Source organism: Episyrphus balteatus, chromosome 3 (genome assembly GCF_945859705.1).
Source record: "Episyrphus balteatus chromosome 3, idEpiBalt1.1, whole genome shotgun sequence".
Taxonomy (NCBI): domain Eukaryota; kingdom Metazoa; phylum Arthropoda; class Insecta; order Diptera; family Syrphidae; genus Episyrphus; species Episyrphus balteatus.
In genome coordinates, this window is record NC_079136.1 from 12,605,808 (window position 1) to 12,630,562 (window position 24,755).

Sequence of the window (24,755 nt, forward strand, 5' to 3'; positions counted from 1 at the left end):
TATTTAAAATGTTAAAACAATATTTTTATTATCAGGATGATATTTAAATGTCACATTTTGGAAATTTTTTTTGATATTTTTTTATCATTTTTTCATATCAATTTCTCATTCCAAATTATTGAAAAATAAATTATTGATTAAATAAAAAAATCTCAATGTGTACTTATTTAAAGGCGCTTTGTGTTTTTTTTGAAGTAAAATGTATGATTTACTGAAAAAATTTGATCGGCAATAAGATTTTACGTCACATAGTTTGGGAGAAAATAACAAAACAATTATATCACTTATAATAGAAAAAATAATATTATCACTATTTTGTAAAGAATATTCACTTTCAATAATGTTTTGAAAAAAGAAAGAAAATACTTAAAATAATAATAATAATAAAAAAGAAAAAGAAAGAAATAGGTTTCATTATAATAAACTAAAACGTAAAATCTAGTCAACATTGATATTTTAATTGTCAAAGTGAAATTTTCACTATCCACTTAAACTTAAAAAAATATCAAAATGATATTTTAATAGTCAAAGTGAAATTTTCACTATCCACCTAAAATTAAAAAATGTCAAAATGATATGATAAAATATCAAAATTGATATTTTAATTGTTGGACGACTTTTGTCACTGAAAAATGTTAATTTGATAGCTGTTATTATCAAATTTTTTTTTCGGTGTGCGAATTTCTTAGTAACTCGACCTGCAGCCTAAACTTATCAAGCGATTTTCTTCGAACTTGGAAGTTAACAGTTTTAGGTTTTAGGATCAAAACAGGTACATGTACCTGTCATGTAACGGAATTAGAAAAATTAATTTTTTTTCCAAAGCTGCACCGAAAAAAAAAATTGATAATAACAGCTATCAAATTAACATTTTTCAGTGACAAAAGTCGTCCAACAATTAAAATATCAATTTTGATATTTTATCATATCATTTTCACATTTTTTAATTTCAGATGGGATGGTGAAAATTTCACTTTGACAATTAAAATATCATTTTGACATTTTTTTACGTTTAAGTGGACAGTGAAAATTTCACTTTGACAATTAAAATATCAATGTTGACTAGATTTTACGTTTTAGTTTATTATAATGAAACCTATTTCTTTCTTTTTCTTTTTTATTATTTTTATTATTAAAAGAATTTTCTTTCTTTTTTCAAAACATTACTGAAAGGGAATATTCTTTACAAAATAATGATCATATTATTTTTTCTATTATAGGTGATATAATTGTTTTGTTATTTTCTCCCAAACTATGTGAAGTAAAATCTTAGTGCCGATCAAATTTTATCAGTAAATCATACATTTTACTTCGAAAAAACACAACGCGCCTTTAAATTAGTACACATTAAGAATTTTGTATTTAATATTTTTCAATAATTTGGAATGAGAAATTGATATGAAAAAATGATAATAAAATATCAAAAAAAAATTCCAAAATGTGACATTTAAATATCATCCTGATAATAAAAATGTTGTTTTAACATTTTAAATATCATTAAACACATTTTATAGAGCATTTTTGGCTGATATTTAAGAAATGTTAATTTGATATTTAAAAAATGTTAAATTGATATTGGTTTTTTTTTTCGGTGTGCTCTAACGATTTTGATTAAAATTTTGGTGTGTAGTGTAACACATAAAAACTTTCTGTCGAAATAAAAAAAATATTTTTTGTACCGTTATTAACGGTATTTGCCATTTATTTATGAATTTTTTGTTAAGGACAAAGCAGATTTCAACAAAAAATTTTATACAGAAATAATAATTATAATTATACAACTCAAAACTGGAGGGTGATGGGGCCAAACGGACTTCAAATTCGGATTCAGCGTACCCAAAAACATATAGAAAGATAGGTCTGGTTCCTGGTACATGACACTTTTTTTTTTTTTTTGTGCCGGTGTTATTATATGAAATTTTTTTAAATTAAAAAAAAAAACAGATTTTTGGATTCTAAAAAATATTTCAAAATTTTTGTTTGAAAAATCGATTTTATTTTTAAATATTTGCTTCAAAATGGCTTACCAATTTTTTTTTTTTTTTTTGAAAAATGTTAAAATTTTTTTTTACCTATGGTACCTATAAAAAAATTTATTTAAAAAAAAATGTTTTGAATTTATTTTCTTAAAATTCCTTTTTATGCAAGAAATCAAATGGCATATTTGATTTTGTGTAAAAGATCTATTAAAACGGTGTTTAATTAGATGTAAAAACAGATTTTAATTTTTTGTACACTACTCATGAAATTCCTTAAAAAATATCAAATTTTAAATTTTCCTTAATTTTGTTCAATAAAAACTATGACATTAGAGTAACTTATCATAAGAGCAAGTACGTGCGACCGCAGTCGTACATTTCAGTTTTTAATCCTTTGGTTTTATACACAAAATATTTGTCGATTGCATAACGAAAATCGAATTACCAAATATAAAAAACTATTGTCTTTAGATACAAAAATTTGTTATTACTGCCACGGGTCAGACAAATTTTTGTCACGTCTAAGATCTGCTAATTGGGAGTTTTTGAAAATAAATATATGTAAATATTAAAGCCACACCAATGAATTTGAAAAAATTAAGTCTTATATAAGTTTTTATAATTGCACTGGATTTAAATGAACTCGTATAAGCTTTCAGGATGTTAAGGGGCTTTAACGCTTTAACCTGAGCTATTTTCTTGAAGAAAAATTGCACTTCCGATTTGGTAGGTACCTACTTCATCAACCAAATGTAAATGTAGTTGGTCGTTGTTGTTGTTGTTGTGAGTGAATTTGTTAAGCACGATGTATACTACTCATAAGTTCCTGTTTTTCTACGAATCATACGAAATACACTTTTCTTAATAGCAGGTTATAGAAATAAAAACTATTCACTTGAATAAAAGGTCATATCAGTCTTTCTCATTTCCGAGTTGAATAAAATCATTTCGTGGAAAAAAAAACTTTGTGATTTTTAGCAAGGGAATTCCAAATATCTACATTTGCCTTTAACTTAGGTATACTCTCTTACACCATTAAAGCTTGACCCAAATCGTTATTTTACCTGTCGTGAGTTTCACCTATGACCTTTTAAATACCTACATATAAAACAAAACAAATGCTCTTATTACACACATTTGTGTTGGGTGGAATTCCACGAATTTGGTTGAAACTTTTGTTTGTAAATACCTATGAAATGCTTTAAGGCTAAGTTGAAAGAAATATTTTTTAAACTTTTTGTTTTTATCCTTTAAGTCCTTAAAGAAATGTATATTTCACTATAAAACCTTTAAGACCTTTATTCTTTGCTCTACCCTTTACTTAAAATATAAATCCATCAATTCCTGTCTACCTGGGATTTTTGCCTTTATGAAATGGAATTATTTCATCCTTGTTGAGACATGAATCAAAAGCTTTTTTTCATCATAAAATTCATTCATTTTTTTTTTCGTTATCCTGACTTTTGTGTAGTCTTTCTGAACTTCGTTCAACCATCTGAGCTGATGGTATTTAATTCTTTTTCATTCTGAGCCATCACGATTCTGGTTAATTCTTTTTTGTTTGTAGTATGTGTCAACGCCAGACAATTATTTGTTTTTTGTTTTTTTTTTTTTTGGCATAAGAATAATGGCTTTTTGTGGTCTTGTGGGTTAGCCATCAGTCAGTATGTCCTTCCAGCAAAAGGGAGATTTACTTCATTCTATAAATTTGTTTTATAAGCATGCTAATCCAAAGCATTTAGATTATTTTCTCGATATATAAAATAGATAAATACATAATTCTTTAATGCTTTAAAAAGCAATGATTTATATTTGTTTTTAACTTTTATTTTTGATTACTTCTTATAAACTTATCAAAAGTTCTTAGTGAAATTAAAAGATGAATTTTCAAAGTCAAGAGATATCAAAAGAAGGACACTTTGGTAGGAGGTGACAGTCACAGCTTTCACAATCTCCTGAACAGACATGGAAAAACATAGAATGGCAAATAAATGTTTATGCTTTGCACTTGATTTAGAAAGCAACCACCTGCAGAGAAAACGATAAAAATGTCATTTACAGGGTTTATATTTTTCTAATTATATAAAGGAATATAAAAAAAGTTTGATGGTGACCCGACAGAGGCGTAATAGGGAGCAACATGTTGTTTTCAGTGAATTAATTTGGCTATTTGTGTGTTTAATTAAGCTTATAATAAATTTTATTTTATCTGTAAAAGGTATTAAAAAAAAAAAAACTGTAACCGCAGTTAAAGTCAAGTATAAGAAAGTCTGTTTCGAAAGATGGAACAGTGATAAAATCCTTTTTATGTGTTATTGATCTCGAGATTTGTGATACTTAATTTCTTCTAAAAATCAGTTCTTGAAAAAAAGTGGTTGTCTATAAAGTCGGTTTACGGATGATAATTTTACGTGATAACGTCATAAGAAAACAGGTTATGTCCTTTTGCTAAAAAAAATGATGTACAAATTATTTATTTGTCAACTTTCCTGTAAAAAGTTTATAAGACAATAAATCTTATATTAAAGTACTTAAGCTAAAGATTAAGGCTTTATATATTTATGTCTGTTTGTTTTGTAGAAAAACGGAATAACTTTTTGAATCCAATCATAATTTGCAAGAAAAAGCTAAAAAATTACCTTTTTTTTCTCTTCTCATTATATCAATTTTTGTATATGAAAAGCTTAGAACAAAAATAACACCAATTTAAAGTTTAATATTTCTTCTAAAGAATTAAGCCATGTCTCAATTTTTACATTGCGTAAAAGGTATAGAAATAATTTATTGAAAACAATAATTTTAAATGAAAAAAGTGAAAAAAAATCAAATTTTTTTCTTTTAACACCATTAAATCCATTTTTTTTATATAAATTTTATACCATCTTAAATTTTCAATCAAAATTTTCATCAAAAAAGGAAAAAAAAAATCAATCTTTTTTATCTTCTTACACCATTAAATCCATTTTTTTATAAAACAACCTGTAATAAATTTTATATCATCTGAAAGCTTATTATTTCACCTTTTATATAACTCTTCAATCATATTTCTACAATGACTACAAAAAAAATTTAGAATTTTTTGAAGCCAACCATGTCGAAACTGAGATTCTTTTCAGTGGTGGCTGGTCATGGTATTTCTGAGGTATTTTAATTTAACATTGAGTAGAATGATAAATAAAGTTAAATTAAATTTTTGTGTGCTCTAGATTAAAATATGGAACGTGTTGAAAAATACAACTTTATTTTACCGTTATCTCAACATTGTGAATACGAAATTAATTCAAATTTTAAAAAACAATTAAAACTTCCTGTTATTCGGTCAAAAAATCATTTTAGAACACATGTATGCGCATGATCTTGGCCTATATGTCTTATAAGTTTGAGATTTTTTGAACGCTCCAAAAAAATGGTAAAAATAAAAACCTACACAAAAATACCCCTAAAAAAGAAGATGTTTTTCAAAAATTTCAAAACGCAGAGACTTAGAAAAAAATCTGTATAAGACGCCTAATTTTTTTTTTTTCATTATCTTTCGAATGGCATGCATATTTGGAGTTAGGGCATTGTCTCTGATTTATCCTCATTTATTTTTTTAGCCTACTTCAAATACGTCAGAAAATTCAAAATGTACTTTTGATTTTTTCATTTTTAAATGTAAATTGCGATATTAGATTTACTGTTTCTCTCTATAACTCAGAAGTAAAAAAAATGTAGAAAGGGCCTTTACGAGATTATGGGCAGTATAATCACCACTTTGTCAAAGGTCTACCACATGATTTAGTTAAAAAAAAACCATCATAAGTTGGTTTTGAAATTTTATAGAATTTTTTCAATACCTTTTTTTAGCCTAACAATAAATTTAAATAAGGACTCTTACTCAAAAATATAAAATTGTCCATGAAAATAAATTTTACCCCTTTAAAGTCTTGTGTCCAAAAATGTTCTAATATATTTTATTTTAAACTTTTCTTTTTCAGGTCGACAATGTTTGCGAACAACTTTTACATTCTACTTGGCATTGTGTGCTGTTTACAGCAACTCAATGTGAATGCCTACCCAACAATAAATATCCGTCGACTATTTGGTAAGTGCGATGCAGTATAAAACTATATTCGAACTTTGTATACCTATTCTCAAAAATACTTTTTTTCAAAATTTACGAGATCCCATATACTATATCGATAGAGAATACTGATGCATTTTCATCACATACTTATGGATAGTTTGTGAATGAAAATTCAACCAATAATATGTCTTTTGTATAAATGCTTTTTCTTTTTCTATGCACGTCTTCTTCTTTTAAACTCTTAACAAAGACTCACACTATATGCACTAAGAAAGAGATAAAAAAAAAAACAAAAATACCACAAGTGACTTTTGCAGTAATAAATGTTTCTAGAAAGAAATCTATCAGTGTACAAAACTGGAATGTCCCTTTCGAAGGTCCTTTTTGCCTTATTCTTTTCTATGTCGTCTTTGAAAAAAACTGCATGGAATGGCTTAGTCGAAGCACGTACTCTTGCTTGCATGCAAAAAAGAAAGAAAAAAAAAATAAGGATACATCGTAATTGTTAAATCAATAGCATGTTGGCGCCCTACCAAGTTTTGTGTTGTCGTACACAATCAGTTGCGGTCTGGGTCAATTTGGCGCCCAATGCGAAACCAATTTTTTTTTTTGGAAAAATCCTACTTTACTCACTGCAATCATAAAATTTCATAGATAAGTCGTTTGCCCAAACTGAGTCGGAAATATATTATCCTGAACATTAAAAAAAGCAATTCGAACATGGGCACACATTCAACTTGAGGGCCCAATAGGACCCAATTACTGTGAGGACCAGCCCTGTTGTTGAGTTAAGCTATCATGGACGAAAAAGTTTTTCTTTCCAAAACCAAAAAAAATACATAAAAGAATGTCTTCGTATTACAAAATTCCTTTATGTGTGCGTTGAAAAATGCTACTGCAAACGTTTTTCAGCTTCAAGTAGTTTTTCAAGAAACTTTTCAAATATATAGATTGTATGTGGCGCTAAGGGAAACACCAAAGGAATTAATTTTAACGTAGGTGGTGATCAATATTTATGTAAATATATGTGTCTGTGTGTAGTTATTGTAAGCTATAATACCACGAGGGATCCCCATCAAAGAGTACCCGGAACTTGCAACTATTTTATTATATTATGTAATGTTTTGGTATATTCTGGTGTCAGGATATGACTTAAATTTGCACGAGTACATACGAATATTTTGTTTCTTGTTTTTTTTTTTTGTTTGTATGCGTCATTTATTCAAGTAATGGAGCTATATGTTCGAAAAAATGCTCATCGCTTTAAGTAAAGCCCAAGGAGAAGTACATCTACATCCTAGCCTCATAAATCTCTGCAAGAAAAACCTTACACAAGACGGGGTATAGTGTAGTTGCTTTACATTTCTTTTTCTTTTTTTTTTTGTATAAATGTTGTGTGTCTTTACTTTTTGTATGTATGGAATGTCCTTGGAATGGGATTACTTTTGAAAACATCTCCATAACCAATTCAGTTTTGCATTTTTCCCCATATTGTCAAGAAGCATTGAGGAGAATCCTTCTTCAGTATAATATGTGGTAAGGACAAGGACATTTCTTAAGGAATAATATTCAACTGTAAGTGTTTGGTATGGATGTGTGTTAAAAGATATTCGGTGCATTTATATGAAATAAATTGATATGAGTTTAAGTACTATCTATTTTTGAATTTAAATTCATAATTAGAGAGAAATGGTATTTTTTTTCTTAGTGAGTGAAGAAAATATGGAATTATTAGTAAAATTGTTTTCTTGTGTAGATATTATTTACGGCGCAGCCAAAACATTTTCGGTCAAGAGTTGGATTAAGATAGTAATTGAAACGGGTTGATCAAATTAAATGTTGATGAAATAATTTATTATTATTTTAATTAATTTAGTATTTTTATTACATTTTAATTGCGTAAAAATTGATTTAAAATTTATTTCAGTTCCCTCTTGGTATAAAGCAGCCAGAGTTTTGATTCCATTTAAAAGTTCCACATAATTTAAACGATACAAAAAAAGTTTTTATTCAATCTATTGAATTAAATTCTCATTAAACTAAAACAAAAATGAACTGGTAACAATTATTAAAAAAAAACAATACACTTACGTCAATTTTATCAGTAAGCTTAAGTTATATGCCAGAACATCAGATTGATTGATATAAATTATATTTTTTTTTGACACCAGTTATAATCTCTGATAATTGAAACCAGAATGTGTTCACACGTTAATCTTACAATGATATGTATCTAAAAAAAAATAAATAACAATAAATCAATAATTTATCAATGAAATTATTATGATTAGTTGGAATCCCCTTTTAATAATGCTTCATTACGCACAACAAAAAAAAAAAACTAATCCGTGGTAATACTTAACAATATATAATAATCAGTTGTTATATGACGTAGATAATTATTATTATTCCGAAAACCACTAATGATATTTAAATGTTGTTCACATTTCCGGTTGTCAAATTTAAACGAAAATGTATAAAATACGTATTTCAAATATCAATATCAGATTTATTAAAAAATGTTTCCAACGATGTACCCTACAACACAAAAATAAAACTTGCAGAGCTGAAATAAAACTTTACATTCAATATCATACAAAAATATTATGTGTCCAAAGTAAACTTAAAAAAAAAAAAAAAAAATAGTGAACTCGTTTTCAAAAAATGGATTTTTCAAAACAAAACATTTCATTTTCTTAAATAAATTAAATTTCTTTTAATTTTTCGAATTTATAATATTTTGGCTAGTCAAAAGAACACAAAACTAACATTAACTTTTAATCAGTTCAAACATTTTAAGGCGAAAACTAACCATTTGTGTCATACCTATAACGAACACAGAAATGTTTTTTTTTGAAAAAAAAACGGCTCTAACGATTTTCATTAAAATTTTTGTTCTGTAATATTCTTTGCAAATCAGTAAATCAAATCGCATTTTCACGGGACAAAATTTCTTTCATGGAATGTGTTTGGGTTTATGTATGTCCTTATCATAAAAGTCTGTCCTTTGTCATTTTCGGTTAAAATGAGTAAAAATTGAGCTATTCATTAAAAAGGCACCAACCTCTCTTCCAAGATGGTGGCTGATCCCGAAGTCCCATCATCTGAACAAATTGACTTTTATAATAAAGACATAATATGTTTTAATATGTATACCACAACGTATTCCATGAAAAAAATGTTGTCCTGCGAAAAATGTGATTTCAAGACCATATTTTGACTAATTTGCCTGGACCCAATTTATTGAAATAAAAAATATTTTTTTTACCAATTTTTGAGGCGTTTTTTATTTTGGAAGTTGTCTAAGTAACCGTAATAGTATAAAACTTTACAACACTTAACAAAAACGGGCTGATAAATTTTTCTTAAATTTCTTTGCTTATTATTTATTATTTTTATAAGGGAAATGTTGATTGTTTCTAGAACGCTTCTAAGGGTTTTAATTAAAAATACGAATGCTGGTTGTGCATAACGTCCTTTATTTTGATTAAAAATAATTTTTTTTGAACCGTTATCAAGGTTGCCGAAACGAAAATGTGAATATAGAAACGTTTAAGTAATTTTTTATTGGAAAATTAAGAAAATTTTTCAAAAATATCATTTTGCCATGTTTTTAAACACATAGCTATTTCCTTTTTTTTTTTTGAAAAATCAATTTTTCAAAGCACATTAATGAATTCTCTTGAAATTTAGCAAAAATATGTTTAAAAATAATTTCATTCAAACGGCATAAGAAATTTTTGTTTTTGAAAATTTTTCGAAAATTTGCAAAGAAAATAATTGGGAAACCGACGAAGTTACGAATACCAGAGTTACGGGCGACAGAGTTACGCGAAACCGAAGTTACGAAAAACTAGAGTTACGAATTCTTAAGTTATGTTAAGCTTTGACATGTGATTTTTGGGTTGGCAACAATTGCGAGGAACGACATGGAATTATGGAAATACAAACAAGAGATTAACATTTTTCTCATTGGTCAGAACTAAATGAGTAAAGCGAAAATGGGTGTTATTTAATCTTGTAAAATTTTGATTGGATAGGTATAGATATACATACATATATGGTTTTGTTTTTGTGAGAAGATCGCAAAAACGTTGAAATAGAAAAAAAACATGAGTATACTTATGTAAGTTTGGGGGACATAATTGAATTTAACTTATTATTTGTCCAACTAATATTGCAAATACGTATTTTTTTTCTATTAATTAGTATAATTATTCATAGCGTATTTTGTAATACCCACTTTGTTATTATTTATATTAAAATAATAAATAAACCACCCCTTTTTTTTACAGACGTTAATTTGGTGTGGTGAACTGTTGTTGCAATTGTTGCCAACCCAAAAATCACGTGTCATAGCTTAACATAACTTTAGAATTCGTAACTCTAGTTTTTCGTAACTTCGGTTTCGCGTAACTTTGACGGCCGTAACTCTGTCGCGCGTAACTCTGTTATTCGTAACTCCGTTACCATTTCGTTTTCTAAATTTTCAAAAAAATGTTCACTACTTTTGTTTACATTTCTTTAACTTCGTAACTCTGTCGCGCGTAACTCTGTTATTCGTAACTCCGTTACCATTTCAAAATAATTATATTTTTAAAAAACGTCACCAATAATTTCCAAAAAAAAAAATCCAAAAATTATTTGGTGTTAAAGGTGTTTTCTAAATTTTCAAAAAAATATTCAATACTTTTGTTTACATTTCCTTTAAAATTAATATTACAGGGTTAAATCTGAGATTTGGTAATAACGTAATTTAATGGGATAGAAAGCAAGAATAAAAAGATATCAAAAAATATTTTTCTGTGAATGGTGTTTTTTCGAGGATGGATTAAATTCTGAATAAAAAGTCCCAAAAAGCCAAAAAGCCAAAATAAGAACTAGACTTGTATAGTTAAAAGTTTCATATCGAACTCTAATTTTATGGTGATGAATTGTTTTGTTGGTGTAGTTTCACTTTATTTACTTATAATATTATTTTTCCTTGTAAAAGTCATAAATACAAGTTGATGCATTGGCAGTCAAGGTATTTTGCTACAAAATATTTTCCCTCTAATTTTTTGTTTGTCCTATATAAAATATGATTTCGAAGGTTAAACCACACATAAAAACATAAAGATTGCGTGACATTACTAATTAATTCTACCACAGAGAGCAGTGTCGATATAATTCGTAATAAATATTTCTTAGACAAATATGTTTACCCGGGAGCAATTTTTTTTTTTGTTATATAATTTCATAATCCTATCGTTGTTGGTGGAGTTATAACCTTTTGATTTATAATACCAAAAGGAAGTCAGAAGTTGGAATGTGCAAAGCAGAACAAGTTGTCGGATAAAAACAAACAAATTAATTGAAAAGCACGCACAAGGACTTTTTATAAGATCCTGTGGGAATATTCTTTATTGTATTAAATTGATTCAATTTTGTTGGTTGTTCTTGTTTGTTTTTATTGAGCTTCATATAAAGGTAATGTTTATGGAAATGCGCGAAGATGATAAAAATTAGGCTTCAATTGATACTTTATTAAGTAAATAAAAAGGAAACAGAACGAAGAAATTTAAGAAGAAAAAAGGTTTTCTTCAGTTCTCTTTCAAAACAAATAATCATCCCATGAATATTAATCTTAATTTCAATCTTTTGAAAATCTAGCGCAATGTTAATATTTCAAAATATGTTTATAAATGTTCCTCTTCTCCATAAATAATCAATTTTATATATGTGAAAGTTGTAAAAGAAAAACTTTCGGGGCACATCTGTAGAACATAATAATTTTCGGTTCTAATAAACATACTTTGGTGTTATCCTATTTCCGTTTACACAAGTTGCCATGATTAACCGAACCATAAACTTCCGGTTTACTTTCATATCCATTCCAAATGTATGTCGATCCTATAACCCTTAACCACCTCGTTATATTTCATAACTTCTAAAACCTAACCTAACAAGAGCCAAGAGAGCGAAGCAATTAATTTGGTTTATCAATGAAAAAAAAAACCACATTCTAGAGTTGGCAATTTATTCAAATGCTTACCACAATATTGTTTTCTAAACGCCCAAAGAGCTTAATTAATTAAGTTTTACTATAAAATTTAAATTTATTTTGTTTCAAAATAAATAGAACGCATAGAGTTACGTTTATTGGATATTTTTTAAACAAAAATTGTTAGATAAGAGAAAATTCGTTAGAGAGAATTTTATGTGGTTACACCCACTAGAGACCAACGTTACGTTACGTTACGTGTGTTATATCATTTGAAATATTTATTGAGTAGTCTAGTCACGTTTAAAATTATAGATAGGATAAAATGTACCCACTCGAAAGTTGGCTGAAAAAGCCATTATCGAGTGGGTGTTTAAAATAAAGCATCATTGAAAATATAGTAAAATTGTATTTCCATTGCTTGGTCGCATATACTTGCTTTTTAATGCGGAAACACATATTTAAATTTATTTCAAACAGTATACTTTGCTTACTAATAACATCTTTATTAAACTTAACCAATGACATGGAATGGTTAAATAAAAATTATTATTTGTGCATTTCATATCATTCAACCGTTTAAGCAAATAACTGTAACTAAGTCGAGCGTTTCACTTTGAATTCCACTTGAATCCTTATGACAAATATTCAATCTTATCACAGTATCTATTTGATTGGAGTGCTTTATACTCAAGAGTACATTTATTTGCATTTCCCTTGGGGGTACCAATATTCAATCTATATACAATGATTTCAAGAATTAGTATACAAATGAACTATTTTGGTGAAAGTCTTCTCTGTAGTATGTTTGCTTATTTCCAATTTTGCATAGAATTTCAAATATGAAAATACATTTACTTACAATTCAGAATCAATTCTCACTTTTCTTTGAGATTTAATTTAGTATTTTATTGCTGAGTTTAATTTAAGTTGCAAGGAAATCATAATGAGTTTTTTTAGGTAAGATTAATTAATAAACAAAATTTAAATACATAAACTATAAACCAAAATAATCAAAACAAAATAAAAATTGTGTAATAATAAAATCCATACAAAAAATGTGTAGGTAGTTTACTTTAGAAATCCCAAATAATCTATCTTTTTTTTTGAAGTTAAATTGGTATTGACATCATCTTTCATAAAGAAATGCATTGTACAATTCATTAAATTTATAAAAATAAAAAACTTTATTTTTTTATAGACCTTTCAATATACACTATTCAACGGTTATAACATTTTTTTAATGGTTTTGTATTAGAAGAATTATTGTAAAATATGATTGATTAAAAAATTTGGAAATGGAATCCATGCATTTGTGGCAGCAATTTGAAAAACCTAAGATCTTACAGTTATAATATTTTTTTTAAATTAAAAGGCTTTTTTTGCACTTTGGTACCAATAACTTAATAGTTACTCTAGATTTAATAAAAACTTTTACCATTCTGCAATTCCCTTTGGACGTGCATATTTTTAAAAAGGGTTGGCCACCTATGTACGTCCCTATAGATTTTTTTTATACCACAGGTATTTTAAATTTTTCATAAAATATTTTTTTTTTACATTTTTCATAGAAAAACGAATTTCAATATTTTTTCTAAGAAAAAGTGCAACAGATATACCAGTATTTGAGTGCTCATGTATTAAGTCAATTATTGTAGAAAATTATAAAAAAAAAAGAAATTTATAAAATTCATTCATTCGTGATTGTGGTAACCGAAAACGAAAGATGATGGAATTTAAAATACACTGAACGAAAAAAAGCAAATATTTTCTAAACTGGTTGCGAAAGAAATTTTTTCTATTTGGTTTAAGTACAGTCATAAGTTTAGCTATCAGCCATTTCAGGCTTATCCATTTTTTACAGACACCCTGTATAGCATTTTGATAAGTCTAGATTTCTTGTATACGGGCTTGTCAAATAAGAGATAAATCACAACTACAAAATTCCAAGGAACAGCAAAACTAGACTTGTTTTTTATTTACACGTTTTTAAATTTATCTCGCGCAACTACATCATACATATATCTTTATTGGTGCTACATATAAGTCAAAATTAATTTCCTCATCAAAATAAATTCTCGTCACTGTGGGATGAAAATGTCGACAAAAACTGCAAGTTGGGTTGTATTTGTTGATGATTATACGTTGAAATCCTAGCTGCTCCTTTTCAAAAGTTATTCATATTTTTGTATTTCTAATCTGGACAATTTGGAATAAAAATCAAAAGTTCTTAGGCGACATTCATTCGGGAGGGGCAATTTTCTAAAATATCACGTTAAATACAAAAAAAAATTATTAAAAAACAACGACAACACTTACAGTTATGAATGATACCTTTTTTAAAAGCTAGAATTGTACACTTTATTCCAATTTTTAAATCAAATTATTGCAATTAATTGTTCTCGAAATAATCAACTTCAAATTCAAAATTTGGAAAAAAAAAAGTAAAAAAAAAACACATTAATTACTATTTTAACCAAGACTGTAAATTTAAATATGAAATAAATCAATGAAATAAACTGCCTCAATTAATTTATAATCAAATTCTGAAAATTATATTCTTCTATGCCTTCTAGTTTTTGAGAAAATTGAAAATTAAAAAAACTACTTTTTATCGGATTTGTATTTTTTAGCTGTTTTCGTGTTTACATAAACATAATGCTTGCAAGCAGTATGCCCCCTTGCAACCCCCCTGCTTGGGCACACTTTTATAGGATTTGGGAAGGGTACGAGTTTGGGTGAAGGCAAATTTTCTTCGGTATTCTTCAGAATATAAGCGAAAATAGTTAAGAAAATGAAAATCTGATAGAAAGGTAATTTTCTTATTTTCAATTTTCTCGGATATTATAAGGCATAGAAGCATATGGTTTTCGGTATTTGATAAGAAATTGATTGAGGCAGATTATTTCATTGATTTATTTCATATTTAAATTTACAGTCTTGCTTAAAATAGTATTTAATGTGTTTTTTTTTTTACTTTTTATCCCAAATTTTGAATTTGAAGTTGATTATTTCGAGAACAATTAATTGCAATAATTTGATTTAAAAATTAAAATCAAGTGTACAATTCTAGCTTTTGAAAAAGGTATCATTCATAACTGTAAGTGTTGTCGTTGTTTTTTAATATTTGTTTTGTATTTGACGTGATATTTTAGAAAATTGCCCCTCCCGACTAAACGGGGGGAGATGGACCCCCCCTCCCATAGTTAAAAATTATTGTATCAAACTCCTCTACAAAATACGGTTATCGATTCTTGTCGCCTAAGAACTTTTGATTTTTATTCCAAATTGTCCCGATTAGAAATACAAAAATATGAATAACTTTTGAAAAGGAGCAGCTAGGATTTCAATTCCAACGGATTTTGCACGTATAATCATCATCAAATACAACCCAACTTGCAGTTTTTGTCGACATTTTTGTGCAACCTATGGATGCTTCCTGCCCACCGTGTCGTGACAGATTTAAATTGAAGCCGATTTTATCGAAGTATTGACTTCTTCAGACTTTTTCAACCTTCAAACGTATTTTTTGAACTGATATAAATCAATTTAAAGAAAATAATTTGTGTGATTTTACGCCAAAAATAATTCTTAAATTTAAATTTAAATTTGTCTGTAGGTACCCAGATATTTTGTACCCTTTTCAGTTTTTGTTGAGTTTTTTTTCTGAAGAACTGTTTTTTTGTTTTGGTTATAATTTTTCGAGTTTATTTTTAAGTTAGCTTAACTTAAACATTTGAGCCTTAAACCAGCCTTATAGTTAAAGAGTGGTTGTCTGTAAAGCCGATTTACGGTTCATAAGAAAACAGGTTGTGTGTTTTTGTTAAAAAAAATTATCTAAAAATTCTTTATCTGTCAACTTTCTTGTAAGAAAATTTATAAGATAATAATTCTTGTAGTAAAGTACTAAAGCTAAAAATTAAGACCTTACATATTTAAATCTGAAGGTATGTTTTGTAGAAAAACGAAAAAAACACATATTTTTTTTTCTTTTCTCATTATATCAATTGTTTTATATGAAAAGCTTACAAAAAAATTACACCATTAAAAAGTTTTAATATTTTTCGTTAAGAATAAAGTCATATTTAAATTTTTACAATGCATAAAAAATATAAAAATAATTAATTGAAAAAAATCATTTTTCATGAAAAATGTGAAAAAATATCGATTTTTTTTAATAAATTTATACCATCTGAAAGCCTATTGTTTCAGCTCAAAATATTAATATCGACCATGTCTGCACGACATCTATAAAAAGAGCTAGAATAATTCGAACCCAATCAATTTTCATCAAAAAAAGTAAAAAAATCAATCTTCTTTTTCTTCAATTACCTTAAAGTCCATTTTTTTTCCATTTATTTCACCTTTTATATGACGCTTCAATCATATTTTTACTATGCCTACAAAAAAAGTAAGAATTTTTTAAAGAAAGCCAACCGTGTCGCAATTTCAAAGTGAGAATACGGTACTTCTCACACTGCACTGGTGGCTGGCAACAGATCTCCACAGGTGTTTTGAAGTATTTGTGAAGTTTTTAAATTAAACATTGTGTAGCTTGTATTAAATGTACCGTTATGTGTGATATATCAAATGAAAGGTAATATTATCAGCATGCTCAATAAAGTTAAATAAAATTTGTATCTGCTCTAGGTCAAAAGAAAAAACGTGTTGAAAAATAGAACTTTATTTTACCGTTATCTCAAAATTGTGAATACGAAATTTATTGAAATTTTGCAAAAATACAGTCCTGCTTATTATCTATGTACAGTATATTAAATGATCTGTACATAGGAACTCAATCTCCAGTCAAAGCCTTAAACCAATATCTATTATTCTCATCTTAAAATTTTTCTTTCGAAATTTTTTATTCAAGCTTCAATAATTGCTATAAGGATTATTTTACTGTTATTTTCTGAATGTATGTTTAATGAAATTTGTAAAATTAAAAAAAAAAAAATAGAATCTTTCTCATGTCTGAAAGAATAATAAAATAAATTGCATTCTCCTATTTTCTAATATTTTCTTTCAATTTCCAATTGTTTCATTCTATTTGTATATATATATAAAAGCATTTTCTAGTGATAAATTTTATTTGAATATTCTCACATGCATATTAAAAATCAATAGATTTTTCAATTAATTTAAATTTCATCTCTATTTTGTTTTTTTTTTTTTCTATTTCAGATTCAGCTATTGAAGGCAGATACAAAAAAAGTGATATAAATTTCCCCCAGGTAAGTGTATACTCATTTATGTTAATTCAAATAACCTATCTAATGATATTGCGTCCATGAATGTTAACAATAAATAAAAAAAAAAGAAAAAACAAAAATACTTGTTGACATTAAACTTCATACTCTACCAATCAATGATTAATAAATTTTCCGGAATAAATATTTGATGTATAGCGAATACAAAAAAAAAAAAAATCTCCAGTCGATCCATAAAACAAACTTAAAGAATAATAAAAACAAATAATAACAAACGCATAAATGTTCACTCTATTACCCAACATGATTGTATTTGATAGCAATTTTCTTCAGTTGAATACTTGCCTGGAAATTTTATTTACGAGTACTACCCATTGTTATATTCTGGTTGGTTTCACTTCCGGATCTAAGGATATGTTCAAAATCGATTTGTTTAGATTTTCAACAACAGATTAATGAAGTGTAAGAGGTTATGTTTCTTAACCGGAAGTGCTTTTCAGGAGTTTGATTATGTTTGACAAATAAAGTTTCTTAGCTTTCAATTTTTTAAATTTCAAGAGAAAAACTTAACTTTGAAAATATAAAAATTTCTTATTTGACACCTGTTTTGAAAAAAAAAAAAACGGCTTGCATCTATAGGTACTTTAAATACACAATCCAAAAAGCTGACTCATTTTTGAAATCAATTGAAGTAGGTTTATATAAACTATTTTCTATTTTCGTTCAAACAAAAACGTGTTTTCTTTTTTTTGACAATAGCTATAATCTCACCTACATATTTCTGTCATTTAAGTAATTCATTTTTTGCGTCACACTAGAATCTTAAATATATTTATATCTTAGATTATTTTGAATTGCCTATCAAAAACTGATCCATTATTAAATTCTTCTTAAAAATTAAACGCATACGCCCCAGTGCCCCCAAAATGGATTGTCTTTGTGATTTAAATTTATCTCTATTTCTACCGAAAACAAGACTCATTTTAAACCTAATTGACTGATGGAAAATTACTTTTCCTATTTATTTGCCCACACTTTCACATTCAAAGAAATCACCATAAAATATAAAATGTAAGTCAATTCAGTATCCTTGATCTCTTATTAATTCACTCTCATTTTTCAAACAGGAGTAATTTTGTTTAAAAGGAATAAAAAGACACACGAGTGTGTGCCTTTTTTTGATTGCATACGAGTATACATAGTATACAAAAAGCTGAAAAGCATTTTACAATTTAATTGACTACTTGCTTTTTTATATTTGTATGTACGAGTAGTATGTACACAAGTAGAATATGTCAAAAATGTCAATAAAATCACATTTTCGAATGTATTGTAACCTTCAAGTTTTTTCTATCATTTCTTGTGCACATACAACATGTGTGTTGTAGCTTAACTTTTGTTAAAAGTCGTGACACTTTGAAATGATGGAATAAAATGTGAATCAAATTTTTACATCTTAAGCTTGTGTGACATTTTTGGTTGATAAGAAAAAGGGAGAAAATAACAAAAATATTAAACAAATGGTTTTTTGATGAATTTATGAATGCTTTATTTTTGTTTTTTTTTTTGTGTTTGTTCTACTGGAAGAACCTTTTAAGGATTTTTAGTTGATCACGTTTTATGTATGTGTCTTATGTTTATTGTGTGGGTTTTGTTTCTTTTTTTTTTAAGTGGTCTTGAAATATCAATTCTGACATATTGAAGTTATTTTTTCTGAATTTGATGGATAGAAATGATATTTTTGGAGTAATTGTTTTGTTCAGTGATGACAGTGAGTGGTTTTTAGTCCGCAGTCTCCATTTATTTTTCCAGAAATTATATACTAGAAACTAACAATAATAAAATTATTGTTTTGCTATTTTTGAATTTTTCTATTCTTATAATTCATAGTGTGTTTTTCTAAAAAAAAACAAGTAGAAGTTTTATCTACTTATATATTTCAAGATCATTGGCTTGGGAATGTTTCAGAAAATACATACATATTTAAAAACCTTTTTGTGGTCTAAGGGTCCCTCTTGATATTCGATTATGAAAACTTGTGGTAGATGCAGGACTCAGGATACTGAGTTTGGTATTTGTTTTACAACCAGTACTTGCGTGACAAAACTTCACGCATTTTGTTCGTGGTCTTATGTACCTCTCCCTATACCTCAGCCTTACAAGTTACAACCCTGGAAGATTCTGATCTAAACTTGACCTGAAATTTCAAACTGGCACTACACCCTTATTTACAGGAAACAACTCAAGCCATTTTCGACCCCCCTCTAACTTCCACACCAAAGATGCCCGAAATTTCAAACTCGCTACATTTGGGTTCAAAGACGTATCAATAAAATTTTGATTGTTTACTTGGCAATTTTTGAAATAACTTTAAAAATCGTTAATTAAAAGAAAAATTGTCAAGAGAACAATAAAAATTTTAATGATACGAATGTGAACCCAAACTTTAGAACTTGGTACACTTTTACATCTCAATACTTTTTGTGCCAGCATAATTTCAACATAGGAGAACTTGGCTCTTTTTTTAACAGTGATGTTTTTGTTGTGATTTATTACTCAAGATATAACCCAAATATTAAGTACGCTTGAAAAAACAACGACAAAAAACTTTGAAAATTCATATCTCGAAAACCTATTCATAAATCTTTTTTGTAAACCAATTCTTGTGGGTAGAAATCTAAACGAAAAGTATAACTACATTTTTTGGGTATCACAAGGGATCTAGATTGATCTAAGTGTGACGGTAACAAAATCAACTGTCAGTCTATATAACCTAACCTAACCTAACCTAACCTAACCTAACCTAACCTAACCTAACCTAACCTAACCTAACCTAACCTAACCTAACCTAACCTAACCTAACCTAACCTAACCTAACCTAACCTAACCTAACCTAACCTAACCTAACCTAACCTAACCTAACCTAACCTAACCTAACCTAACCTAACCTAACCTATAACTGCATTTGGTGTCCCAAAAAAAAATATTGACCACTGTCAGCCAAAGTTGCATGAATAAAATTACAGCCATTTTACATTTCTTGTCCAGCTCTTTTTGGAAGATGTAAACTGAAATTACGAAAATTCATCTTAAACGATCTCTGAAATTTGTCTAACCACTTTATTAAAACCTGTTGTCCGCAATTACATCAATTGGTTCGAGTATGTCAGTTGTTTTTGAGACACCCACATTAGTTTTGCTTCATTTTAGATCCAATCTTGTTGCTGAGTTACTCCTTGGCGTATTTAAGACTCGGATTTGGTTTATTGGGCCCTGTTCTCTTTGGATATAAGTGCATCTTTAGCAGCCCTTATAAATACTAATATTGAAGGCAAGGCATTTTTTTTTATGAAGTTATCAGTCCATATTTAAGGCACGGGTCTAAGTTGAAACTTCTTAAAGTAATAGAAGTTAAAGTAATAGAAGTGCATCACAGACTTTTTGTATATGATTTTTAACCTTTCTTGTGGGTATCAAGCTCACTTAGGTGGATTGATTTAAGCGCTTTCTGACTCAATTTCTATGATGCTAAAGATATTCCAGAAGGTTTTGGCATCTGTCTCGTCACATCCACTTTTTTCCTTACTTTTTTTTTGAGAAGTGATAGAGTCGTTATATTTAGGCCATTTTATTTGCATTTTTTTCTTGAAACTTAATAAATCTTAAGGGCTCACGATAAAGTTGAAGTTCTAGAAGTTTCACAAAAAACGAGATAAGCTGGAAACAAGGCTAATCTTCTCCGTTACTTTGGAATGGTCGATTTATTAAGAAACTTCAAAAAAGTGTGTAAATAATTTTCCATAAACTATACAAAAGACTTCTAAAATACTGTTACAAGAATACGTGCCTAAAACATTCAACCATACTTGAAAGTTTTGTCTATTCGTTTCATACCTCAAAACACAAAAAAAAGAGAAATATAGAAAATTATAGGTATTCCTACAAAAGAAAACATAAAAAAAAAAAAACAAAAAAAGAAACCAGTGCCAAACAAACAAAATCCCTTGAAATATATTAATGGTATAAATAGTTCAAGTTTAAACCACCCACAACTCTAATAATAGTTCCACTTTGATAAACACGAACAAACCTTCTTAAGGTGAGATTATAACTGCTCCAAATTAGAAAAATGTATGGCAAAAAAATATTTTTTGCCAACTCAGTCTTATTCACATCCAACACAAAAAAAAAAAATAATAACGGAAATAAAAAAAGCTTCTTTTATACAAAAAAACTAGAGGGACACATCATAAAATATAGTCTGCCTTTTCATCCCATTTCTACATCGGAAAAGATCTCCATGGCATTTTATATTAATTTCAGCTTCCAGCACGTCTCAAGTAGAATCATAAAAATTAAAAAAAAAAAAAAAACAGAAAAAAAAAATGTATACAACAAGTTGAAGAGCAATAAAAAGAAAAAAAATACCTCAAAAACACATCTCAGTATTCTGTAGAGCCTGAAGTGTTGCAAATAATAACCATGCCAATAGGATTACACAATGCCAGATGTGAATGTGAAAATGCCACATCTAGGGCACCTCTTCTTCGTCAGCCTCTCATCATATCATTACCCTGGAACCTATGTACCTATCCAACAAAAAGACATCACATGAGAGTGTTTTCATAGAAAAGTTGACTGAAATTCAAATAAAAAATAAATAAACCTTTATTAGAAATATTTGGTGCGTTGAACTATGAAGACATTTGCTTAATCGAAACTTAAATAATTTATGTCGAACATAAACTCTTATTCCCTTCTTTTTCCTCTGCGTAAACTGTCACATAAGGATTTATGTAGAACTTAAATGCTTAATTTTCGATTCAGCAAACGGGTCTAAAAAACATTTTATTGATTTTGAGATAGTCAAATTTCAAAGGACATGACTCATTTTTAGGCCCATTGCATACAAAGATAAGACTTGTATCAATTGTTTTTTTCGAAATAAATTGTGTTGCATTCGATGCAGAGATACCCAGAAGGAGATCGGAAACTTTCGTACGTTTTACCATCCAAAACAAAATTTGTTTATTTTGTGTTATTGTTATTTCTTTTGTATCCGTGAATAAATGTGAAATACATACATAGTGTGTATGTTTTTTACGCACACATATGCGACTTTTCACGCATACTTAGCCAAAAGCCTCAATCTTTTCACTCATACTAAGCCAAAAGTATCAATCCGAGCTTGAAGGCAAACCAGTATGATGTCAGAAGTTTCCCATCTCCTTCTGGGTAACTCTGATTCGAAGTATAGCACCTAGAGAAACAATTTTAGTACCAAATTAAAGGTGCTTTGTCAAGCAAGGAAAAAGTAGAGATATTGAACGAAAATTTTCTTTGGGGGTATTTTAGTTTCTTTCACTCAAAAAAAGAAAAAAAAAAACACCCTGTGAAAAAAAATCACTCTTTTATCGAAAAGCATTTTATGAAGTCTCATAATTCTTGGTTGGTTTCTATAGCAAATGTTACATTACCGTGAACCAGATCAGATCATTGTATTTGTTAGCTTTACAAGTGTTTTTTTCCAATTAAAAAAAAACACCCTTTTAATCATGATTCATGATATTCCTATTTTCACTTCTGATTCCTGATTCCAATCTCTATTATTATATACTTAGTTTTTATCAAACCCAAAAAAAAACCTTTTCACATGAAAAAATGTGCTTATTTTATTCGTTATTTCGAAATAATAATTTAAAAAACAATCATGTGTGTTATTCACACGTGGTAGAAGTGAAACCTTAAAAAATCATTTTTTTTTTTGAAAAAAAATTACACCATAAAAAAGCTTACAAATTTTCCTAAAGAATAAAGCCATACCTACTTAAATTTTTACAATGCGTAAAAGTAAAAACAAAAATTAATTATTCAAACAATCATTTTTCATGAAAAAAAGTAAAATAAAATATCTTTTTTTACTTCAAACACCATTAAATCCATTTTTATAAAAGAAATCCTATATAAAATTATTAACCATCTGAAAGCTTTCAATTTAAGATTATATAACTTGTAAAGCACGTACCGTCATGTGTAATATATCAAATGAAAGGCAATATTATCAGCATCCGTATTAAGTAAGTAATTTGTATGTTGTCTATAGATCAAAAGATATAGCGTTTTTAGAAAAAGAACATCTTTTCACTATTATCTCAGGATTTTGAATATGAAATTAATTGAAATTTTGTACAAAAAAGTTTTAATCAATTGATTTTTCCTGTCGCTTTGTCGTTTCATGGTGTTTCAAATCACTACGATACAAAAGAAGTTTTCACTTCAAAAATTCATAAGGTCTATAACATTGTCGAAGATAAATTTGCAAAATATATCCCAAACATTTTTATACATTTTCATTGAGATATCATTTTGGTCACAGTTTGTTTGGTACTAATTCAGAATTTTATCTTTTCTTAAAAGACACCTTTCACATTAGATAATTTTGTAGACCGTTTAAATTCTTATTTCAAACGAAACATTTCAATCAAGTTTAACATCCTTTAACCAAAAATATTTTTGTATTTGTTGTATAAGCTTCATTTTGAACAAACATTCTGAATTTCATAATTGTTTTTCACATGAGTTTCGGGTACATATTACCTGTAAACCAGTAAAAAAACGCGCTTAAATCGACAACAATCGTATTGACCTAATTTTGATGTAATTAAAAAATAACTTAGTATTTGTGCAATTATGATCATAATCCACACAACACAACAGATATTTTTATAGACTCTTCTGATCATTCCTCCTTTTTTGTATATATTGATTTTTTGTACTATTTTACATTTTGATTATACCCAGCTATAATTTTTACATTTGCTAAATATCTCACCACCAGATTTTGTAAAAAAGCAGAGTTTTAACACCAACCCTTTTTGGAATTTAAAATCAATTCATATATTAAATATAGTAACAATTTGTCACGAAAGCAAATATTTACCATATAAATTGATATTCAAAGTGGTTTGCTCATTTGTGTGATTGAGCGATTTTAAGTTTTTCTACGAAAACACCCCATTCGATTGAATTCGCTTGAACGATTTATCTTGCGCAAATTAAAATTTTATTATCGATTTCATTGAAATCGTAACTTTAAAAATAAATTGACAGACTTTCTGGTGAAGCATTAAAAAAACAAGTCAATTCTCAACTTTGCGATTTAAAGCATAAATGCTTTTATAGCAAAGTGTATGCATGAATTTTTTGTTAATTTGAGATGATTTAATCCTGATTCCATCAGGAAAAAAGGATACAAGAATTATTTTGCATATATGAAACACAGTTAAAATCCATTTTCAAAAATAGTATTCATATTATCCTTGTTGCTTTGTTCATTACATTTACAACTAGAACTACTCATGCTCCTCTGCCCAAGTAGATACGAATTTTATTGATTTCGTTGAAAATGCGTTCCATTGAAAATCGCTTATAGATTTTGGTAAAGTTTCCAAAGAAATAAATTTTTTTAATTTTTTGTTTTGCACCAAGTATTACATCAAGCAAAAAGGCAAACAACT

At 27.7% G+C, this 24,755-nt stretch overlaps 1 protein-coding gene across 3 annotated transcripts in view; it reads left to right on the forward strand.

The window, feature by feature from the left end:
• Window positions 1-24,755, forward strand: part of LOC129917197 (uncharacterized) — a 139,270-nt gene that overhangs the window by 38,349 nt on the left and 76,166 nt on the right. For all 3 annotated transcript variants that reach the window (XM_055997592.1, XM_055997594.1, XM_055997593.1), the window contains 2 exons: window positions 5,957-6,063; window positions 17,213-17,262. In XM_055997592.1, coding sequence (XP_055853567.1) covers window positions 5,964-6,063; window positions 17,213-17,262 — 150 coding nt within the window. In that variant the 5' untranslated portion in view covers window positions 5,957-5,963. The remainder of the gene's footprint in view (window positions 1-5,956; window positions 6,064-17,212; window positions 17,263-24,755) is intronic.